The sequence below is a fragment of the Oncorhynchus keta genome, chromosome 7, assembly GCF_023373465.1.
Source record: "Oncorhynchus keta strain PuntledgeMale-10-30-2019 chromosome 7, Oket_V2, whole genome shotgun sequence".
NCBI classification, from domain to species: domain Eukaryota; kingdom Metazoa; phylum Chordata; class Actinopteri; order Salmoniformes; family Salmonidae; genus Oncorhynchus; species Oncorhynchus keta.
Window position 1 is genome coordinate 40,076,598 of NC_068427.1, and position 16,517 is coordinate 40,093,114.

At 49.4% G+C, this 16,517-nt stretch overlaps 1 protein-coding gene across 1 annotated transcript in view; it reads right to left on the minus strand.

Annotated features, from left to right (window-relative positions):
- Window positions 1-16,517, minus strand: part of LOC118381375 (Krueppel-like factor 7) — a 150,499-nt gene that overhangs the window by 8,647 nt on the left and 125,335 nt on the right. The window contains exon 3 of the mRNA XM_052522885.1: window positions 11,704-11,827. Coding sequence (XP_052378845.1) covers window positions 11,704-11,827 — 124 coding nt within the window. The remainder of the gene's footprint in view (window positions 1-11,703; window positions 11,828-16,517) is intronic.

The following is a 16,517-nucleotide window of genomic DNA, read 5'->3' on the forward strand; positions in this document are numbered from 1 at the left end:
TCTCTCTCTCTCTCTCTCTCTCTCTCTCTCTCTCTCTCTCTCTCTCTCTCTCTCTCTCTCTCTCTCGCAGTCCCTCTCTCTCTCTCTCTCTCGCAGTTTCTCTCTCTCTCTTGCAGTCTCTCTCGCAGTCGCTCTCTCTCTCTCTCGCAGTCTCTCTCTCATTCTCTCTCCCTCGCAGTCTCTCTCTCTCGCAGTCTCTCTCTCGCAGTCTCTCTCTCTCGTAGTCTGCCCCTCCGCAGTCTCTCTCTCTCGCAGTCTCTCTCTCTCTTGCAGCCTCTCTCTCTCGCAGTCTCTCTCAATTCAATTCAATTCAATTCAATTCAAGGGCTTTATTGGCATGGGAAACATGTGTTAACATTGCCAAAGCAAGTGAGGTAGATAATATATAAAGTGAATACATAAAGTGAAATAAACAATAAAAATTAACAGTAAACATCACACATACAGAAGTTTCAAAACAATAAAGACATTACAAATGTCATATTATATATATATATATATATCTGTCTCTCTCTCTCTTGCAGCCTCTCTCTCTCTCTCTCTCGCAGTCTCTCTCTCTATCTCGCAGTCTCTCTCATTCTCTTGCAGTCTCTCTCTTGCAGTCTCTCTCTCTCACAGTCCCTCTCTCTCGCAGTCTCTCTCTCTCAGTCTCTCTCTTTTCGCAGTCTCTCTCTCAGTCTCTCTCTCTCACAGTCTCTCTCTTTTCGCAGTCTCTCTCTCACAGTCTCTCTCTCTCACAGTCTCTCTCTCTCGCAGTCCCTTTCTCTCGCAGTCTCTCTCTCTCAGTCTCTCTCTTTTCGCAGTCTCTCTCTCTCACAGTCTCTCTCGCAGTCCCTCTCTCTCGCAGTCTCTCTCTCTGTCTCTCTCTTTTTGCAGTCTCTCTCTCTCTCGCAGTCCCTCTCTCTCTCGCAGTCTCTCTCTCGCAGTCTCTCTCTTTTCGTAGTCTCTCTCTCGCAGTCTCTCTCTCTCCTTCCGTCACGTCTTCCCTTTGAACTGACCATGTTGTCTGGTGTGACTGCTAGAGGGCCAGTGGGGGCTGAGTAAGGTCCGCTGGCTGGACAGATGGCCCTGCAAGTCACTGTCAGGGGCTGCCACACCAGCTGGTATGCCCCCGTCCGTCCCCCCTGTACCCCTCTACCTCGCCCTGCAGGGGGTCTCAGCTTGATTAGGCAGAATTAATGATGTTCCTGTTTGTGTATGGATGACAGAGGGACTCAGAGCTCAACACACTGGCTGTATGTACTGTTCAACATTCTCCCATTCTGATGGTAATGTGGTAACACAGCAGTGAGTTCCTCCTGGCCCAGCCAGCCAGGCGTTCCCTAAGGTGCCTGAACAGGCTGCCTCGCAGAGGGGAGATCAACGCGCCCGTTTGATGGTTGCCGCGTCACTCACAAGACGCTTCAAAGGCCTAGCAGAAGACAGGGTTGAGTTAACCTATGTGCCAGCCTGCATCCCAAATGGCACCCTATTTCCCTTTATAGTGCACTACTTTTGACCAGGGCTCTGGTCAAAAGTAGTGCACTATCTAGGGGCTAGGATGCCATTTGGGATGCAGAGCCAGTCAACTGTTTGTTTAGCTTGGAGCTTCACCTCAGACAGCTGACTGACAGACGAGAGGGACAGATGCTTAATGCATTACCATCTATATGTATCTATTCCATGTATCATTACCATATATATGTATCTATTCCATGTATCATTACCATATATATGTATCTATTCCATGTATCATTACCATATATATGTATCTATTCCATGTATCATTACCATATATATGTATCTATTCCATGTATCATTACCATATATATGTATCTATTCCATGTATCATTACCATATATATGTATCTATTCCATGTATCATTACCATATATATGTATCTATTCCATGTATCATTACCATCTATATTTATCTATTCCATGTATCATTACCATCTATATTTATCTATTCCATGTATCATTACCATCTATATTTATCTATTCCATGTATCATTACCATCTATATGTATCTATTCCATGTATCATTACCATCTATATGTATCTATTCCATGTATCATTACCATTCATTTAGCAGTGGCCACAATCTGTTTCAGAGGACAACGTCAACAAGGAAATCATTTGAATGTGCTTTTAAGATGAGAGCTTCATCCATCACAAAGGCTTCACAGTCATTATGGGATATTGTGTGTAGATTGACTAGGGAAAAATACAATTGAATCCATTTTAGAATAAGGCTGTAACGTTAAAAAAAAGATGGAAAAAGTCAAGTGGTCTGAATACTTTCCTGTATAGTGAATTTATTCAGGGCCCATAGGGCTCTGGTCAAAACTAGTGCACTATATAGAGAATAGGGTGCCATTTGGGATGCTATCACTGTCATCTTATTCACACTCAGTGTTTTGGCAGCCATTTTACAGCCGTTTCCCAGTGTGAGTGAAATACTACTCAGACACAATCAGCAGATGAGTTATAGGTAGTGATCCAGCTCCACTCTGGGTCTTCTTTATCACACACCTACTGCAGTACTGTTCCTCACTCTGCCTTCCTTTAATTTATCTTCTATTCGTCTCTGTGACAGAAAGATGTGCATGGGACTATTTGCGAGTGTGTATATAACAGGGATCATCAACTAGATTCAGCCATGGGACTATTTCTATCTAGAGCGGATTGTCAGGGGACCGGAAACATAATTACAAATGTTTTTAACCAGGTAAGTTGAACACGTTCTCATTTACAGCAACAATCTGGGGAATAGTTACGGGGAATCTGGGGATGATTAGGTGGCCATAATGGTATGAGGGCCGGATTGGGAATGTATCCAGGACACCGGGGTTAACACTCCTCCTCTTACAATAAGTGCCATGGGATCTTTAGTGACCACAGAGAGTCAGAATACCTGTTTAATGTCCCATCCAAAAGACAGCACTCTACACAGGGTCATGTCTCCAATCACTGCCCTGGGGCATTGGGATTCTTTTTTTAAATGTTATTTTTTAGACCAGAGGAAATAGTGCCTCCTATTGGCCCTCCAACACCACTTCCAGCTGCATCTGGTCTCCCATCCAGGGACCAACCAGGACCAACCCTGCTTGGCTTTAGAGGCCAGCAGTGGGATGCAGGGTGGTATGCTGACAGCTTCCTACTATTATCACCTGACAGTTTATCAATCACAGCCCCATGCTAATGTACCCTCTCTGTCAGACACACCCACACCCACACAAGCCCAAACAGATGTAGAATATTTGACAACAAAAAAAACAATAATTTCAAACCATGCTAACATTTGTATACGATCACATACTGTTCCAGTATCTCTCTATACACACTCATACAAACACCCATTCACACACTCATACAAACACCCATACAAACACCCATTCACACACTCATACAAACACCCATTCACACACTCATACAAACACCCATTCACACACTCATACAAACACCCATTCACACACTCATACAAACACCCATACAAACACCCATTCACACACTCATACAAACACCCATTCACACACTCATACAAACACCCATTCACACACTCATACAAACACCCATTCACACACTCATACAAACACCCATACAAACACCCATTCACACACTCATACAAACACCCATTCACACACTCATACAAACACCCATTCACACACTCATACAAACACCCATTCACACACTCATACAAACACCCATTCACACACTCATACAAACACCCATTCACACACTCATACAAACACCCATTCACACACTCATACAAACACCCATTCACACACTCATACAAACACCCATTCACACACTCATACAAACACCCATTCACACACTCATACAATCACCCATTCACACACTCATACAAACACCCATTCACACACTCATACAAACACCCGTTCACACACCGTTCACACACTCATACAAATACCCATTCACACACTCATACAAACACCCATTCACATGCTGACAGCTTCCTACTATTATCACCTGACAGTTTATCAATCACAGCCCCATGCTAATATACCCTCTCTGTCAGACACACCCACACCCACACAAGCCCAAACAGATGTAGAATATTTGACAACAAAAAAAAACAATAATTTCAAACATGCTAACATTTGTATATTATCACATACTGTTCCAGTATCTCTCTATACACACTCATACAAACACCCATTCACACACTCACACCCAAACAACCCAAACAAACAGAATATTTGACACACTCAACAAACAATAATTCAAACTCATACAAACACCCATTCACACATACTGTTCCAAACACCCATTACACACTCATACAAACACCCATTCACACACCCATTCAAACACTCATACAAACACCCATTCACACACTCATACAAACACCCATTCACACACTCATACAAACACCCATTCACACACTCATACAAACACCCATTCACACACATTCATACAAACACCCATTCACACACTCATACAAACACCCATTCACACACTCATACAAACACCCATTCACACACTCATACAAACACCCATTCACACACTCATACAAACACCCATTCACACACTCATACAAACACCCATTCACACACTCATACAAACACCCATTCACACACTCATACAAATACCCATTCACACACTCATACAAACACCCATTCACACACTCATACAAACACCCATTCACACACTTATACAAACACCCATTCACACACTCATACAAACACCCATTCACACACTTATACAAACACCCATTCACACACTCATACAAACACCCATTCACACACTCATACAAATACCCATTCACACACTCATACAAACACCCATTCACACACTCATACAAACACCCATTCATACATAACAGATTTACAAAATTCTAATTTGATTTCCTGGTGTTTTAACGGTCTTTGATGTCCAGATTTGGGGGGCCAAATAAAATCACTTGAGGGCCAAATTAGTCAGGTTGGCCGTCAGTTGGGTAACCCTGGTATATACACTGCTCAAAAAAATAAAGGGAACACTTAAACAACACAATGTAACTCCAAGTCAATCACACTTCAATCACACATCAAACTGTCCACTTAGGAAGCAACACTGATTGACAATACATTTCACATGCTGTTGTGCAAATGGAATAGACAACAGGTGGAAATTATAGGCAATTAGCAAGACACCCCCAATAAAGGAGTGGTTCTGCAGGTGATAACCACAGACCACTTCTCAGTTCATATGCTTCCTGGCTGATGTTTTGGTCACTTTTGAATGCTGGCGGTGCTTTCACTCTAGTGGTAGCATGAGACGGAGTCTACAACCCACACAAGTGGCTCAGGTAGTGCAGCTCATCCAGGATGGAACATCAATGCGAGCTGTGGCAAGAAGGTTTGCTGTGTCTGTCAGCGTAGTGTCCAGAGCATGGAGGCGCTACCAGGAGACAGGCCAGTACATCAGGAGATGTGGAGGAGGCCGTAGGAGGGCAACAACCCAGCAGCAGGACCGCTACCTCCGCCTTTGTGCAAGGAGGAGCAGGAGGAAATTTTTATTTTTTAAATTTTAATTTCACCTTTATTTAACCAGGTAGGCTAGTTGAGAACAAGTTCTCATTTGCAACTGCGACCTGGCCAAGATAAAGCATAGCAGTGTGAACAGACAACACAGAGTTACACATGGAGTAACTCTGTGTAAATGTGCATGTGTCTGCTCAAACGGTCAGAAACAGACTCCATGAGGGTGGTATGAGGGCCAGACGTCCACAGGTGGGGTTTGTGCTTACAGCCCAACACCGTGCAGGATGTTTGGCATTTGCCAGAGAACACCAATATTGGCAAATTCGCCACTGGCGCCCTGTGCTCTTCACTGATGAAAGCAGGTTCACACTGAGCACATGGGACAGACGTGACAGAGTCTGGAGACGCCGTGGAGAACGTTCTGCTGCCTGCAACATCCTCCAGCATGACCGGTTTGGCAGTGGGTCAATCATGGTGTGGGGTGGCATTTCTTTGGGGGGCCGCACAGCCCTCCATGTGCTCGCCAGAGGTAGCCTGACTGCCATTAGGTACCGAGATGAGATCCTCAGACCCCTTGTGAGACCATATGCTGGTGCGGTTGGCCCTGGGTTCCTCCTAATGCAAGACAATGCTAGACCTCATGTGGCTGGAGTGTGTCAGCAGTTCCTGTAAGAGGAAGGCATTGATGCTATGGACTGGCCCTCCCATTCCCCAGACCTGAATCCAATTGAGCACATCTGGGACATCATGTCTTGGTCCATCCACCAACGCCACGTTGCACCACAGACTGTCCAGGAGTTGGCGGATGCTTTCATCCAGGTCTGGGAGGAGATCCCTCAGGAGACCATCCGTCACCTCATCAGGAGCATGCCCAGGCGTTGTAGAGAGGTCATACAGGCACGTGGAGGCCACACACACTACTGAACCTCATTTTGACTTGTTTTAAGGACATTACATCAAAGTTGGATCAGCCTGTAGTGTGGTTTTCCACTTTAATTTTGAGTGTGACTCCAAATCCAGACCTCCATGGGTTGATACATTTGATTTCCATTGATAATTTTTGTGTGATTTTGTTGTCAGCACATTCAACTATGTAAGAATATTTCATTCATTCAGATCTAGGATGTGTTATTTTAGTGTTCCCTTTATTTTTTTGAGCAGTGTAGTATGTGTGTGTGTCAGCAGAACATGCAGTGATTTAGGAGGGGGTTAGGTTCAAACCTAAACTAGAGGGACTGGGGGGGTCCACTTAGAGTCCCCTAAGAGGCACGTTAGCGAAAGAGAGAGAGTCTGAGTGTCTGAACTAGTTGGCTGGATGGTTTAGCTCACATCCAAGCACTGGAGGCTGTGTGTGTATCTAAAGCTGGCCTGGCATCTGGACTTGTCAATTCCCGTAACTGTAGCAGGCCTGCTACAAATAGCCCCATTGTTAGCCAACAGCCAACATATATGCTGGTAATGAGTGTGTGAACATGGATTTGATTATGCACTCCCCCGAGTTGAAGGCTAGAGGTGGCTGTGGTGTATTATACACAGTGGCTAAGGCTGGTCTAGGATAATGTGTGTGTGTGTGTGTGGAGGGAGGGAGGGAGGGAGATGGTGGATTTTGGAAAGCGGTCCCCTTCTGGAGGGGGATAGAGAGGGATCTGGGTAATTGTGGTTCCACCTGGAGCCATCAGCTTGCGCCTTGGCCCCTGTGTGTAAAGACAGGGTCTGCCTCCCAAATGTTACCCTCTCCTGGTATTCCCTATAGGCTCTGGTCAAATGTAGTGCACTATTGTAGGGAATAGGGTGCCTTTTGGGACACAGGCAGGTTGACTGCTTCCTGCTATTATCACCTGACAGCTTATCAATCACAGACCCACACTAATGCAAATGTGCCCTCTCTGTCAGACACACACATGCACGCACGCACACACACACACACGCACGCACGCACGCACGCACGCACGCACGCACGCACGCACGCACGCACGCACGCACGCACGCACGCAGGCACGCAGGCACGCAGGCACGCACGCACGCACGCAGGCAGGCACGCAGACACACACACACACACACACACACACACACACACACACACACACACACACACACACACACACACGCACGCAGGCACGCAGACACACACGCACACACGCACACACGCACGCACGCACGCACGCAGGCACGCAGCACGCACGCACGCACGCACGCACGCAACGCACGCAGGCAGGCACGCAGGCACACACACACACACACACACACACACACACACACACACACACACACACACACACACACACACACACACACACACACACACACACACACACACACACACACACACACACACACACACACACACACACACACACACACACGGCCGTCTTCATAGACAAAGGGCTTCCTTTGTGTATCCAGCAGAACAGAGGAGTCTGATGAGTGTCACTGTGTCTGTTGTTCGAAAATGGAGGATCTTCTGTGTATCATGTGTGAACGGTGTGTGAACGGTGTGTGTATGAGTGTGTGAACGAGTGTGAACGGGTGTGTGAAAGGTGTGTGTATGAGTGTGTGAACTGTGTGTGTATGAGTGTGTGAACAGGTGTCTGAACAGGTGTGTGAAAGGTGTGTGTATGAGTGTGTGAACTGTGTGTGTATGAGTGTGTGAACGGGTGTGTGTATGAGTGTGTGAACGGTGTGTGTATGAGTGTGTGAACAGTGTGTGAATGGGTGTGTGTATGAGTGTGTGAACGGTGTGTTTATGAGTGTGTGAACAGTGTGTGAATGGGTGTGTGTATGAGTGTGTGAACGGTGTGTTTATGAGTGTGTGTTAAACCGTGTGTGTATGAGTGTGTGAATGGTGTGTGTATGTATGAGTGTGGGAACGGGTGTGTTTATGAGTTTGAACGGTGTGTGTATGAGTGTGTGAATAGTGTGTTTATGAGTGTGTGTTAAACGGTGTGTGTATGAGTGTGTGAATGGTGTGTGTATGTATGAGTGTGTGAACGGGTGTGTTTATGAGTGTGTGAACAGTGTGTGTATGTATGAGTGTGTGAGGAGAGAGTGTCTGCTTGCCCAATCTGGTTTGTGTTTGGTCACTCTCTCTCTCTCTCTCCTTAGTTATTAGTTTCTTCTGTTACATAACCATCTCACTGTTTTTCACTTGTGCTTTTACTGATAGTGTCAGCATGCAGCCCTGCCGTCAGCAGGGGAAGCAGGAGAGACCAGCGTGTGAGAACGGCCTATTCACAGGGTAACATAGGACTGGCCTGTGACTAAGTTATTCAGCAGACTAAAGCACAGCCTGTGTTAACTGCCAGGGACGCAGTCTGTAGAGTGCTGCTACGCACATGATGAGGACAGAGAGGGAGACAGAGGAAGACAGAGAGGGAGACAGAGGAAGACAGAGAGGGAAATGGACAGAGAGGGAAATGGAGACAGAGGAAGACAGAGAGGGAGACAGAGAGGGAGACAGAGAAAGACAAAGAGGGAGACAGAGAGGGAGACAGAGGAAGACAGAGAGGGAGACAGAGTGAGAGACAGAGGAATACAGAGTGGGAGACAGAGGAAGACAGAGAGGGAAACGGAGGAAGACAGAGGAAGACAGAGAGGGAGATAGAGGAAGACAGAGAGGGAGACAGAGAGGGAGACAGAGGAAGACAGAGAGGGAGACAGAGTGAGAGACAGAGGAAGACAGAGAGGGAGACAGAGGAAGACAGAGAGGGAGACAGAGTGAGAGACAGAGGAATACAGAGTGGGAGACAGAGGAAGACAGAGAGGGAAACGGAGACAGAGTGGGAGACAGAGGAAGACAGAGAGGGAGACAGAGGAAGACAGAGAGGGAGACAGAGGAAGACAGAGAGGGAGACAGAGGAAGACAGAGAGGAAGACAGAGGAAGACAGAGAGGGAGACAGAGGAAGACAGAGTGGGAGACAGAGGAAGACAGAGAGGGAAAGGGAGACAGAGGAAGACAGAGAGGGAGACAGAGGAAGAGGAAGACAGAGGGAAACGGAGACAGAGTGGGAGACAGAGGAAGACAGAGAGGGAGACAGAGGAAGACAGAGAGGGAGACAGAGGAAGACAGAGAGGGAGATAGAGGAAGACAGAGAGGGAGACAGAGAGGGAGACAGAGGAAGACAGAGAGGGAGACAGAGAGACAGAGGAAGACAGAGAGGGAGACAGAGGAAGACAGAGGGGAGACAGAGGAAGACAGAGAAGGAGACAGAGGAAGACAGAGAGGAAGACAGAGGAAGACAGAGGGAGACAGAGGAAGACAGGAGACAGAGGAAGACAGAGAGGAAGGAGACAGAGGAAGACAGAGAGGGAGACAGAGGAAGACAGAGTGGGAGACAGAGGAAGACAGAGAGGGAGACAGAGGAAGACAGAGAGGGAGACAGAGGAAGACAGAGAGGGAGACAGAGGAAGACAGAGAGGGAGACAGAGGAAGACAGAGAGGGAGACAGAGGAAGACAGAGAGGGAGACAGAGGAAGACAGAGAGGGAAGACAGAGGAAGACAGAGTGGGAGACAGAGGAAGACAGAGAGGGAGACAGAGGAAGACAGAGAGGGAGACAGAGGAAGACAGAGGGAGACAGAGGGAGACAGAGGAAGACAGAGGAGGGAGACAGAGGAAGACAGAGAGGGAGACAGAGGAAGACAGAGAGGGAGACAGAGGAAGACAGAGAGGGAGACAGAGGAAGACAGAGAGGGAGACAGAGGAAGACAGAGAGGGAGACAGAGGAAGACAGAGGGAGACAGAGGAAGACAGAGGTGGAGACAGAGGAAGACAGAGGGAGACAGAGGAAGACAGAGAGGGAGACAGAGGAAGACAGAGAGGGAGACAGAGGAAGACAGAGAGGGAGACAGAGGAAGACAGAGAGGGAGACAGAGGAAGACAGAGAGGGAGACAGAGGAAGACAGAGAGGGAGACAGAGGAAGACAGAGAGGGAGACAGAGGAAGACAGAGAGGGAGACAGAGGAAGACAGAGAGGGAGACAGAGGAAGACAGAGAGGGAGACAGAGGAAGACAGAGAGGGAGACAGAGGAAGACAGAGAGGGAGACAGAGGAAGACAGAGAGGGAGACAGAGGAAGACAGAGAGGGAGACAGAGGAAGACAGAGAGGGAGACAGAGGAAGACAGAGAGGGAGACAGAGGAAGACAGAGAGGGAGACAGAGGAAGACAGAGAGGGAGACAGAGGAAGACAGAGAGGGAGACAGAGGAAGACAGAGAGGGAGACAGAGGAAGACAGAGAGGGAGACAGAGGAAGACAGAGAGGGAGACAGAGGAAGACAGAGAGGGAGACAGAGGAAGACAGAGAGGGAGACAGAGGAAGACAGAGAGGAGACAGAGGAAGACAGAGGGAGACAGAGGAAGAGACAGAGAAGGAGACAGAGGAAGACAGAGAGGGAGACAGAGGAAGACAGAGAGGGAGACAGAGGAGGAGACAGAGAGGGAGACAGAGGAAGACAGAGTGGGAGACAGAGGAAGACAGAGAGGGAGACAGAGGAAGACAGAGAGGGAGACAGAGGAAGACAGAGAGGGAGATAGAGGAAGACAGAGAGGGAGACTAGAGAGGGAGACAGAGAGGGAGACAGAGGAAGACAGAGAGGGAGACAGAAAAGACAGAGAGGGAGATAAAGAGGAAGACAGAGAGGGAGACAGAGAGGGAGACAGAGGAAGACAGAGAGGGAGACAGAGGAAGACAGAGAGGGAGATAGAGGAAGACAGAGAGGGAGACAGAGGAAGACAGAGAGGGAGACAGAGGAAGACAGAGAGGAGACAGAGGAAGACAGAGTCCTCTGACAAATCAACTGTCATTGGTGTTATGACACTATTGTTTTCACTATATAGGGAGAGACAAAGGTGGTAAAAAGACAGAGTGGGAGACAGAGAGGGAGACAGAGAGGGAGATAGAGGAAGACAGAAGGGAGACAGAGAGGGAGACAGAGGAAGACAGAAGGAGAAAAGACAGAGAGGGAGACAGAGAGGGAGATAGAGAGGGAGATAGAGGAAGACAGAGAGGGAGACAGAGAGGGAGAGCGCTTTACATTATATACGGCGAACTCCCCCCTTCCACCATCAATGTACACGTGGTTACTGTAGTGCACAGTGTATTGATGTACTTGTTTGTTTGAGATAGATAATTTCTCTGTCACATGCAGATCATGTCCTATCTGCTGTCACTTCTATACCATTGTGTCGGTGACATGCAAAGTGTGTGTGTGCAATTGATGTTGGTGTGTGTGGTACATACCTGTCACAGTGGTTACACTTGAATGGTTTGGCCCCGGTGTGTTTGCGATAGTGCCTTGTCAACTCATCGCTCCGGGCGAAACGCCACTCACAGCCCTCCCAGGAGCACTTGTACGGCTTCTCACCTGACAAGACAGACAGAGAAAAGAACACGTTACACTTTAAACAGCTGTGACCTAAATACAACAGTTATTTTCTGTTTTAAAGTGGGAATAGTGAGATGTAAACTGCTACAACATCACCAAGCAGGCGACAGATGAGCTCCTCCCAGCTAGTTAATGTACCTGTGTTACCGTAGTTACCCAGACCAGGATAACTCACCCAGGCTCATTTACCACAGGGTTTTACATCAACCAATCATGTCAATTAGTCAGCCTGAAACCCAGAGAGTTCTCTAAATGAAGTCTTTCAGCAAACCTATATTAATTCAGAATCCTAAAACTAAAATCACTGTGAAAAACAAAACATTTTTTAAATCATTTTCTCTGCCCCCCCTCATCCTCCTCTCCTCGCTGCTCCCTGACCCCCTGCGGAGATATCTGAAATTCTAATGAATTTCTCCTCAGTTAAACAGATGGGAGAGGGAGATATCTATTGTTCACATGCTGTATATTTATCTCCCTGGTAAAAAGAAATCCCTTTTGGGATGTGAAAGGTGGGTGCAGCAGGGTGGGGGGGGGGGATCCGGACCCTGAGGTACCCCTCCTGGGGACCAGGCTGGCTGTGTTCGAATGGGCCTGGTGGGAGGGGGCTAAATTCGGGGAAGGTTTTGGGGTGGCACCTGCCCTAGTGCTGCCGCCGTGGTTGATTCAGATCCGGGGGTGGTAACGATAATTGGGGTCTTAATGACGCTTAATGGGAAGTAATACCGTACTTCCAGTCAGCCAGCTGCCACCGTCTCCCCTCATCACCATGTCTACCAATCTTCCTAACTAGACTAAAGTGCCATGAAGTGAAATCTAAGCGGCTCAATCGGGAGAGCAGTGGTATGTCCAAATCACAGGCGACAGTGGGAGACAGAGGAAGTAGAGGGTGAGGAGAGAGGAGAGTCCCTATGGGAGATAGAGGAAGTAGAGGGTGAGGAGAGAGGAGGGTCCCTATGGGAGATAGAGGAAGTAGAGGGTGAGGAGAGAGGAGGGTCCCTATGGGAGATAGAGGAAGTAGAGGGTGAGGAGAGAGGAGGGTCCCTATGGGAGATAGAGGAAGTAGAGGGTGAGGAGAGAGGAGGGTCCCTATGGGAGACAAAGGAAGTAGAGGGTGAGGAGAGAGGAGAGTCCCTATGGGAGATAGAGGAAGTAGAGGGTGAGGAGAGAGGAGAGTCCCTATGGGAGATAGAGGAAGTAGAGGGTGAGGAGAGAGGAGGGTCCCTATGGGAGACAAAGGAAGTAGAGGGTGAGGAGAGAGGAGAGTCCCTATGGGAGATAGAGGAAGTAGAGGGTGAGGAGAGAGGAGAGTCCCTATGGGAGATAGAGGAAGTAGAGGGTGAGGAGAGAGGAGGGTCCCTATGGGAGACAGAGGAAGTAGAGGGTGAGGAGAGAGGAGAGTCCCTATGGGAGACAGAGGAAGTAGAGGGTGAGGAGAGAGGAGAGTCCCTATGGGAGACAGGGGAAGTAGAGGGTGAGGAGAGAGGAGGGTCCCTATGGGAGATAGAGGAAGTAGAGGGTGAGGAGAGAGGAGGGTCCCTATGGGAGATAGAGGAAGTAGAGGGTGAGGAGAGAGGAGGGTCCCTATGGGAGACAAAGGAAGTAGAGGGTGAGGAGAGAGGAGAGTCCCTATGGGAGATAGAGGAAGTAGAGGGTGAGGAGAGAGGAGAGTCCCTATGGGAGATAGAGGAAGTAGAGGGTGAGGAGAGAGGAGGGTCCCTATGGGAGACAGAGGAAGTAGAGGGTGAGGAGAGAGGAGAGTCCCTATGGGAGACAGAGGAAGTAGAGGGTGAGGAGAGAGGAGAGTCCCTATGGGAGACAGGGGAAGTAGAGGGTGAGGAGAGTCCCTATGGGAGACAGAGGAAGTCGAGGGTGAGGAGAGGAGAGTCACTATGGGAGACAGAGGAAGTAGAGGGTGAGGAGACCAGGAGGATCCCTATGGGAGACAGAGGAAGTAGAGGGACAGAGGGAAGTAGAGGGTGAGGAGAGAGAGGAGAGTCCCTATGGGAGACAGAGGATGTAGAGGGTGAGGAGAGTCCCTATGGGAGACAGAGGAAGTAGAGGGTGAGGAGAGAGGAGGGTCCCTATGGGAGACAGAGGAAGTAGAGGGTGAGGAGAGGAGAGTCACTATGGGAGACAGAGGAAGTAGAGGGTGAGGAGAGGAGAGTCCCTATGGGAAACAGAGGAAGTAGAGGGTGAGGAGAGTCCCTATGGGAGACAGAGGAAGTAGAGGGTGAGGAGAGTCCCTATGGGAGACAGAGGAAGTAGAGGGTGAGGAGAGAGGAGGGTCCCTATGGGAGACAGAGGAAGTAGAGGGTGAGGAGAGTCCCTATGGGAGACAGAGGAAGTAGAGGGTGAGGAGAGAGGAGGGTCCCTATGGGAGACAGAGGAAGTAGAGGGTGAGGAGAGTCCCTATGGGAGACAGAGGAAGTAGAGGGTGAGGAGAGTCCCTATGGGAGACAGAGGAAGTAGAGGGTGAGAGAGAGGAGGGTCCATATGGGAGACAGAGGAAGTAGAGGGTGAGGAGAGTCCCTATGGGAGACAGAGGAAGTAGAGGGTGAGGAGAGTCCCTATGGGAGACAGAGGAAGTAGAGGGTGAGGAGAGAGGAGGGTCCCTATGGGAGACAGAGGAAGTAGAGGGTGAGGAGAGAGGAGAGTCCCTATGGGAGACAGAGGAAGTAGAGGGTGAGGAGAGTCCCTATGGGAGATAGAGGAAGTAGAGGGTGAGGAGAGAGGAGAGTCCCTATGGGAGATAGAGGAAGTAGAGGGTGAGGAGAGAGGAGGGTCCCTATGGGAGACAGAGGAAGTAGAGGGTGAGGAGAGAGGAGAGTCCCTATGGGAGACAGAGGAAGTAGAGGGTGAGGAGAGAGGAGAGTCCCTATGGGAGACAGGGAAGTAGAGGGTGAGGAGAGTCCCTATGGGAGACAGAGGAAGTCGAGGGTGAGGAGAGGAGAGTCACTATGGGAGACAGAGGAAGTAGAGGGTGAGGAGAGAGGAGTATCCCTATGGGAGACAGAGGAAGTAGAGGGTGAGGAGAGGAGAGTGGGAGACAGAGGATGTAGAGGGTGAGGAGAGTCCCTATGGGAGACAGAGGAAGTAGAGGGTGAGGAGAGAGGAGGGTCCCTATGGGAGACAGAGGAAGTAGAGGGTGAGGAGAGGAGAGTCACTATGGGAGACAGAGGAAGTAGAGAGGAGAGTCCCTATGGGAAACAGAGGAAGTAGAGGGTGAGGAGGAGAGTCCCTATGGGAGACAGAGGAAGTAGAGGGTGAGGAGAGAGGAGGGTCCCTATGGGAGACAGAGGGTGAGGAAGTCCCTATGGGAGACAGAGGAAGTAGAGGGTGAGGAGAGTCCCTATGGGAGACAGAGGAAGTAGAGGGTGAGGAGAGTCCCTATGGGAGACAGAGGAAGTAGAGGGTGAGGAGAGAGGAGGGTCCCTATGGGAGACAGAGGAAGTAGAGGGTGAGGAGAGTCCCTATGGGAGACAGAGGAAGTAGAGGGTGAGGAGAGTCCCTATGGGAGACAGAGGAAGTAGAGGGTGAGGAGAGAGGAGGGTCCATATGGGAGACAGAGGAAGTAGAGGGTGAGGAGAGTCCCTATGGGAGACAGAGGAAGTAGAGGGTGAGGAGAGTCCCTATGGGAGACAGAGGAAGTAGAGGGTGAGGAGAGAGGAGGGTCCCTATGGGAGACAGAGGAAGTAGAGGGTGAGGAGAGAGGAGAGTCCCTATGGGAGACAGGGGAAGTAGAGGGTGAGGAGAGAGGAGGGTCCCTATGGGAGATAGAGGAAGTAGAGGGTGAGGAGAGAGGAGGGTCCCTATGGGAGATAGAGGAAGTAGAGGGTGAGGAGAGAGGAGGGTCCCTATGGGAGACAAAGGAAGTAGAGGGTGAGGAGAGAGGAGAGTCCCTATGGGAGATAGAGGAAGTAGAGGGTGAGGAGAGAGGAGAGTCCCTATGGGAGATAGAGGAAGTAGAGGGTGAGGAGAGAGGAGGGTCCCTATGGGAGACAGAGGAAGTAGAGGGTGAGGAGAGAGGAGAGTCCCTATGGGAGACAGAGGAAGTAGAGGGTGAGGAGAGAGGAGAGTCCCTATGGGAGACAGGGGAAGTAGAGGGTGAGGAGAGTCCCTATGGGAGACAGAGGAAGTCGAGGGTGAGGAGAGGAGAGTCACTATGGGAGACAGAGGAAGTAGAGGGTGAGGAGAGAGGAGGATCCCTATGGGAGACAGAGGAAGTAGAGGGTGAGGAGAGGAGAGTCCCTATGGGAGACAGAGGATGTAGAGGGTGAGGAGAGTCCCTATGGGAGACAGAGGAAGTAGAGGGTGAGGAGAGAGGAGGGTCCCTATGGGAGACAGAGGAAGTAGAGGGTGAGGAGAGGAGAGTCACTATGGGAGACAGAGAAGAAGTGAGAGGGTGGGAAACAGAGGAAGTAGAGAGGAGAGTCCCTATGGGAAACAGAGGAAGTAGAGGGTGAGGAGAGTCCCTATGGGAGACAGAGGAAGTAGAGGGTGAGGAGAGAGGAGGGTCCCTATGGGAGACAGAGGAAGTAGAGGGTGAGGAGAGTCCCTATGGGAGACAGAGGAAGTAGAGGGTGAGGAGAGTCCCTATGGGAGACAGAGGAAGTAGAGGGTGAGGAGAGAGGAGGGTCCCTATGGGAGACAGAGGAAGTAGAGGGTGAGG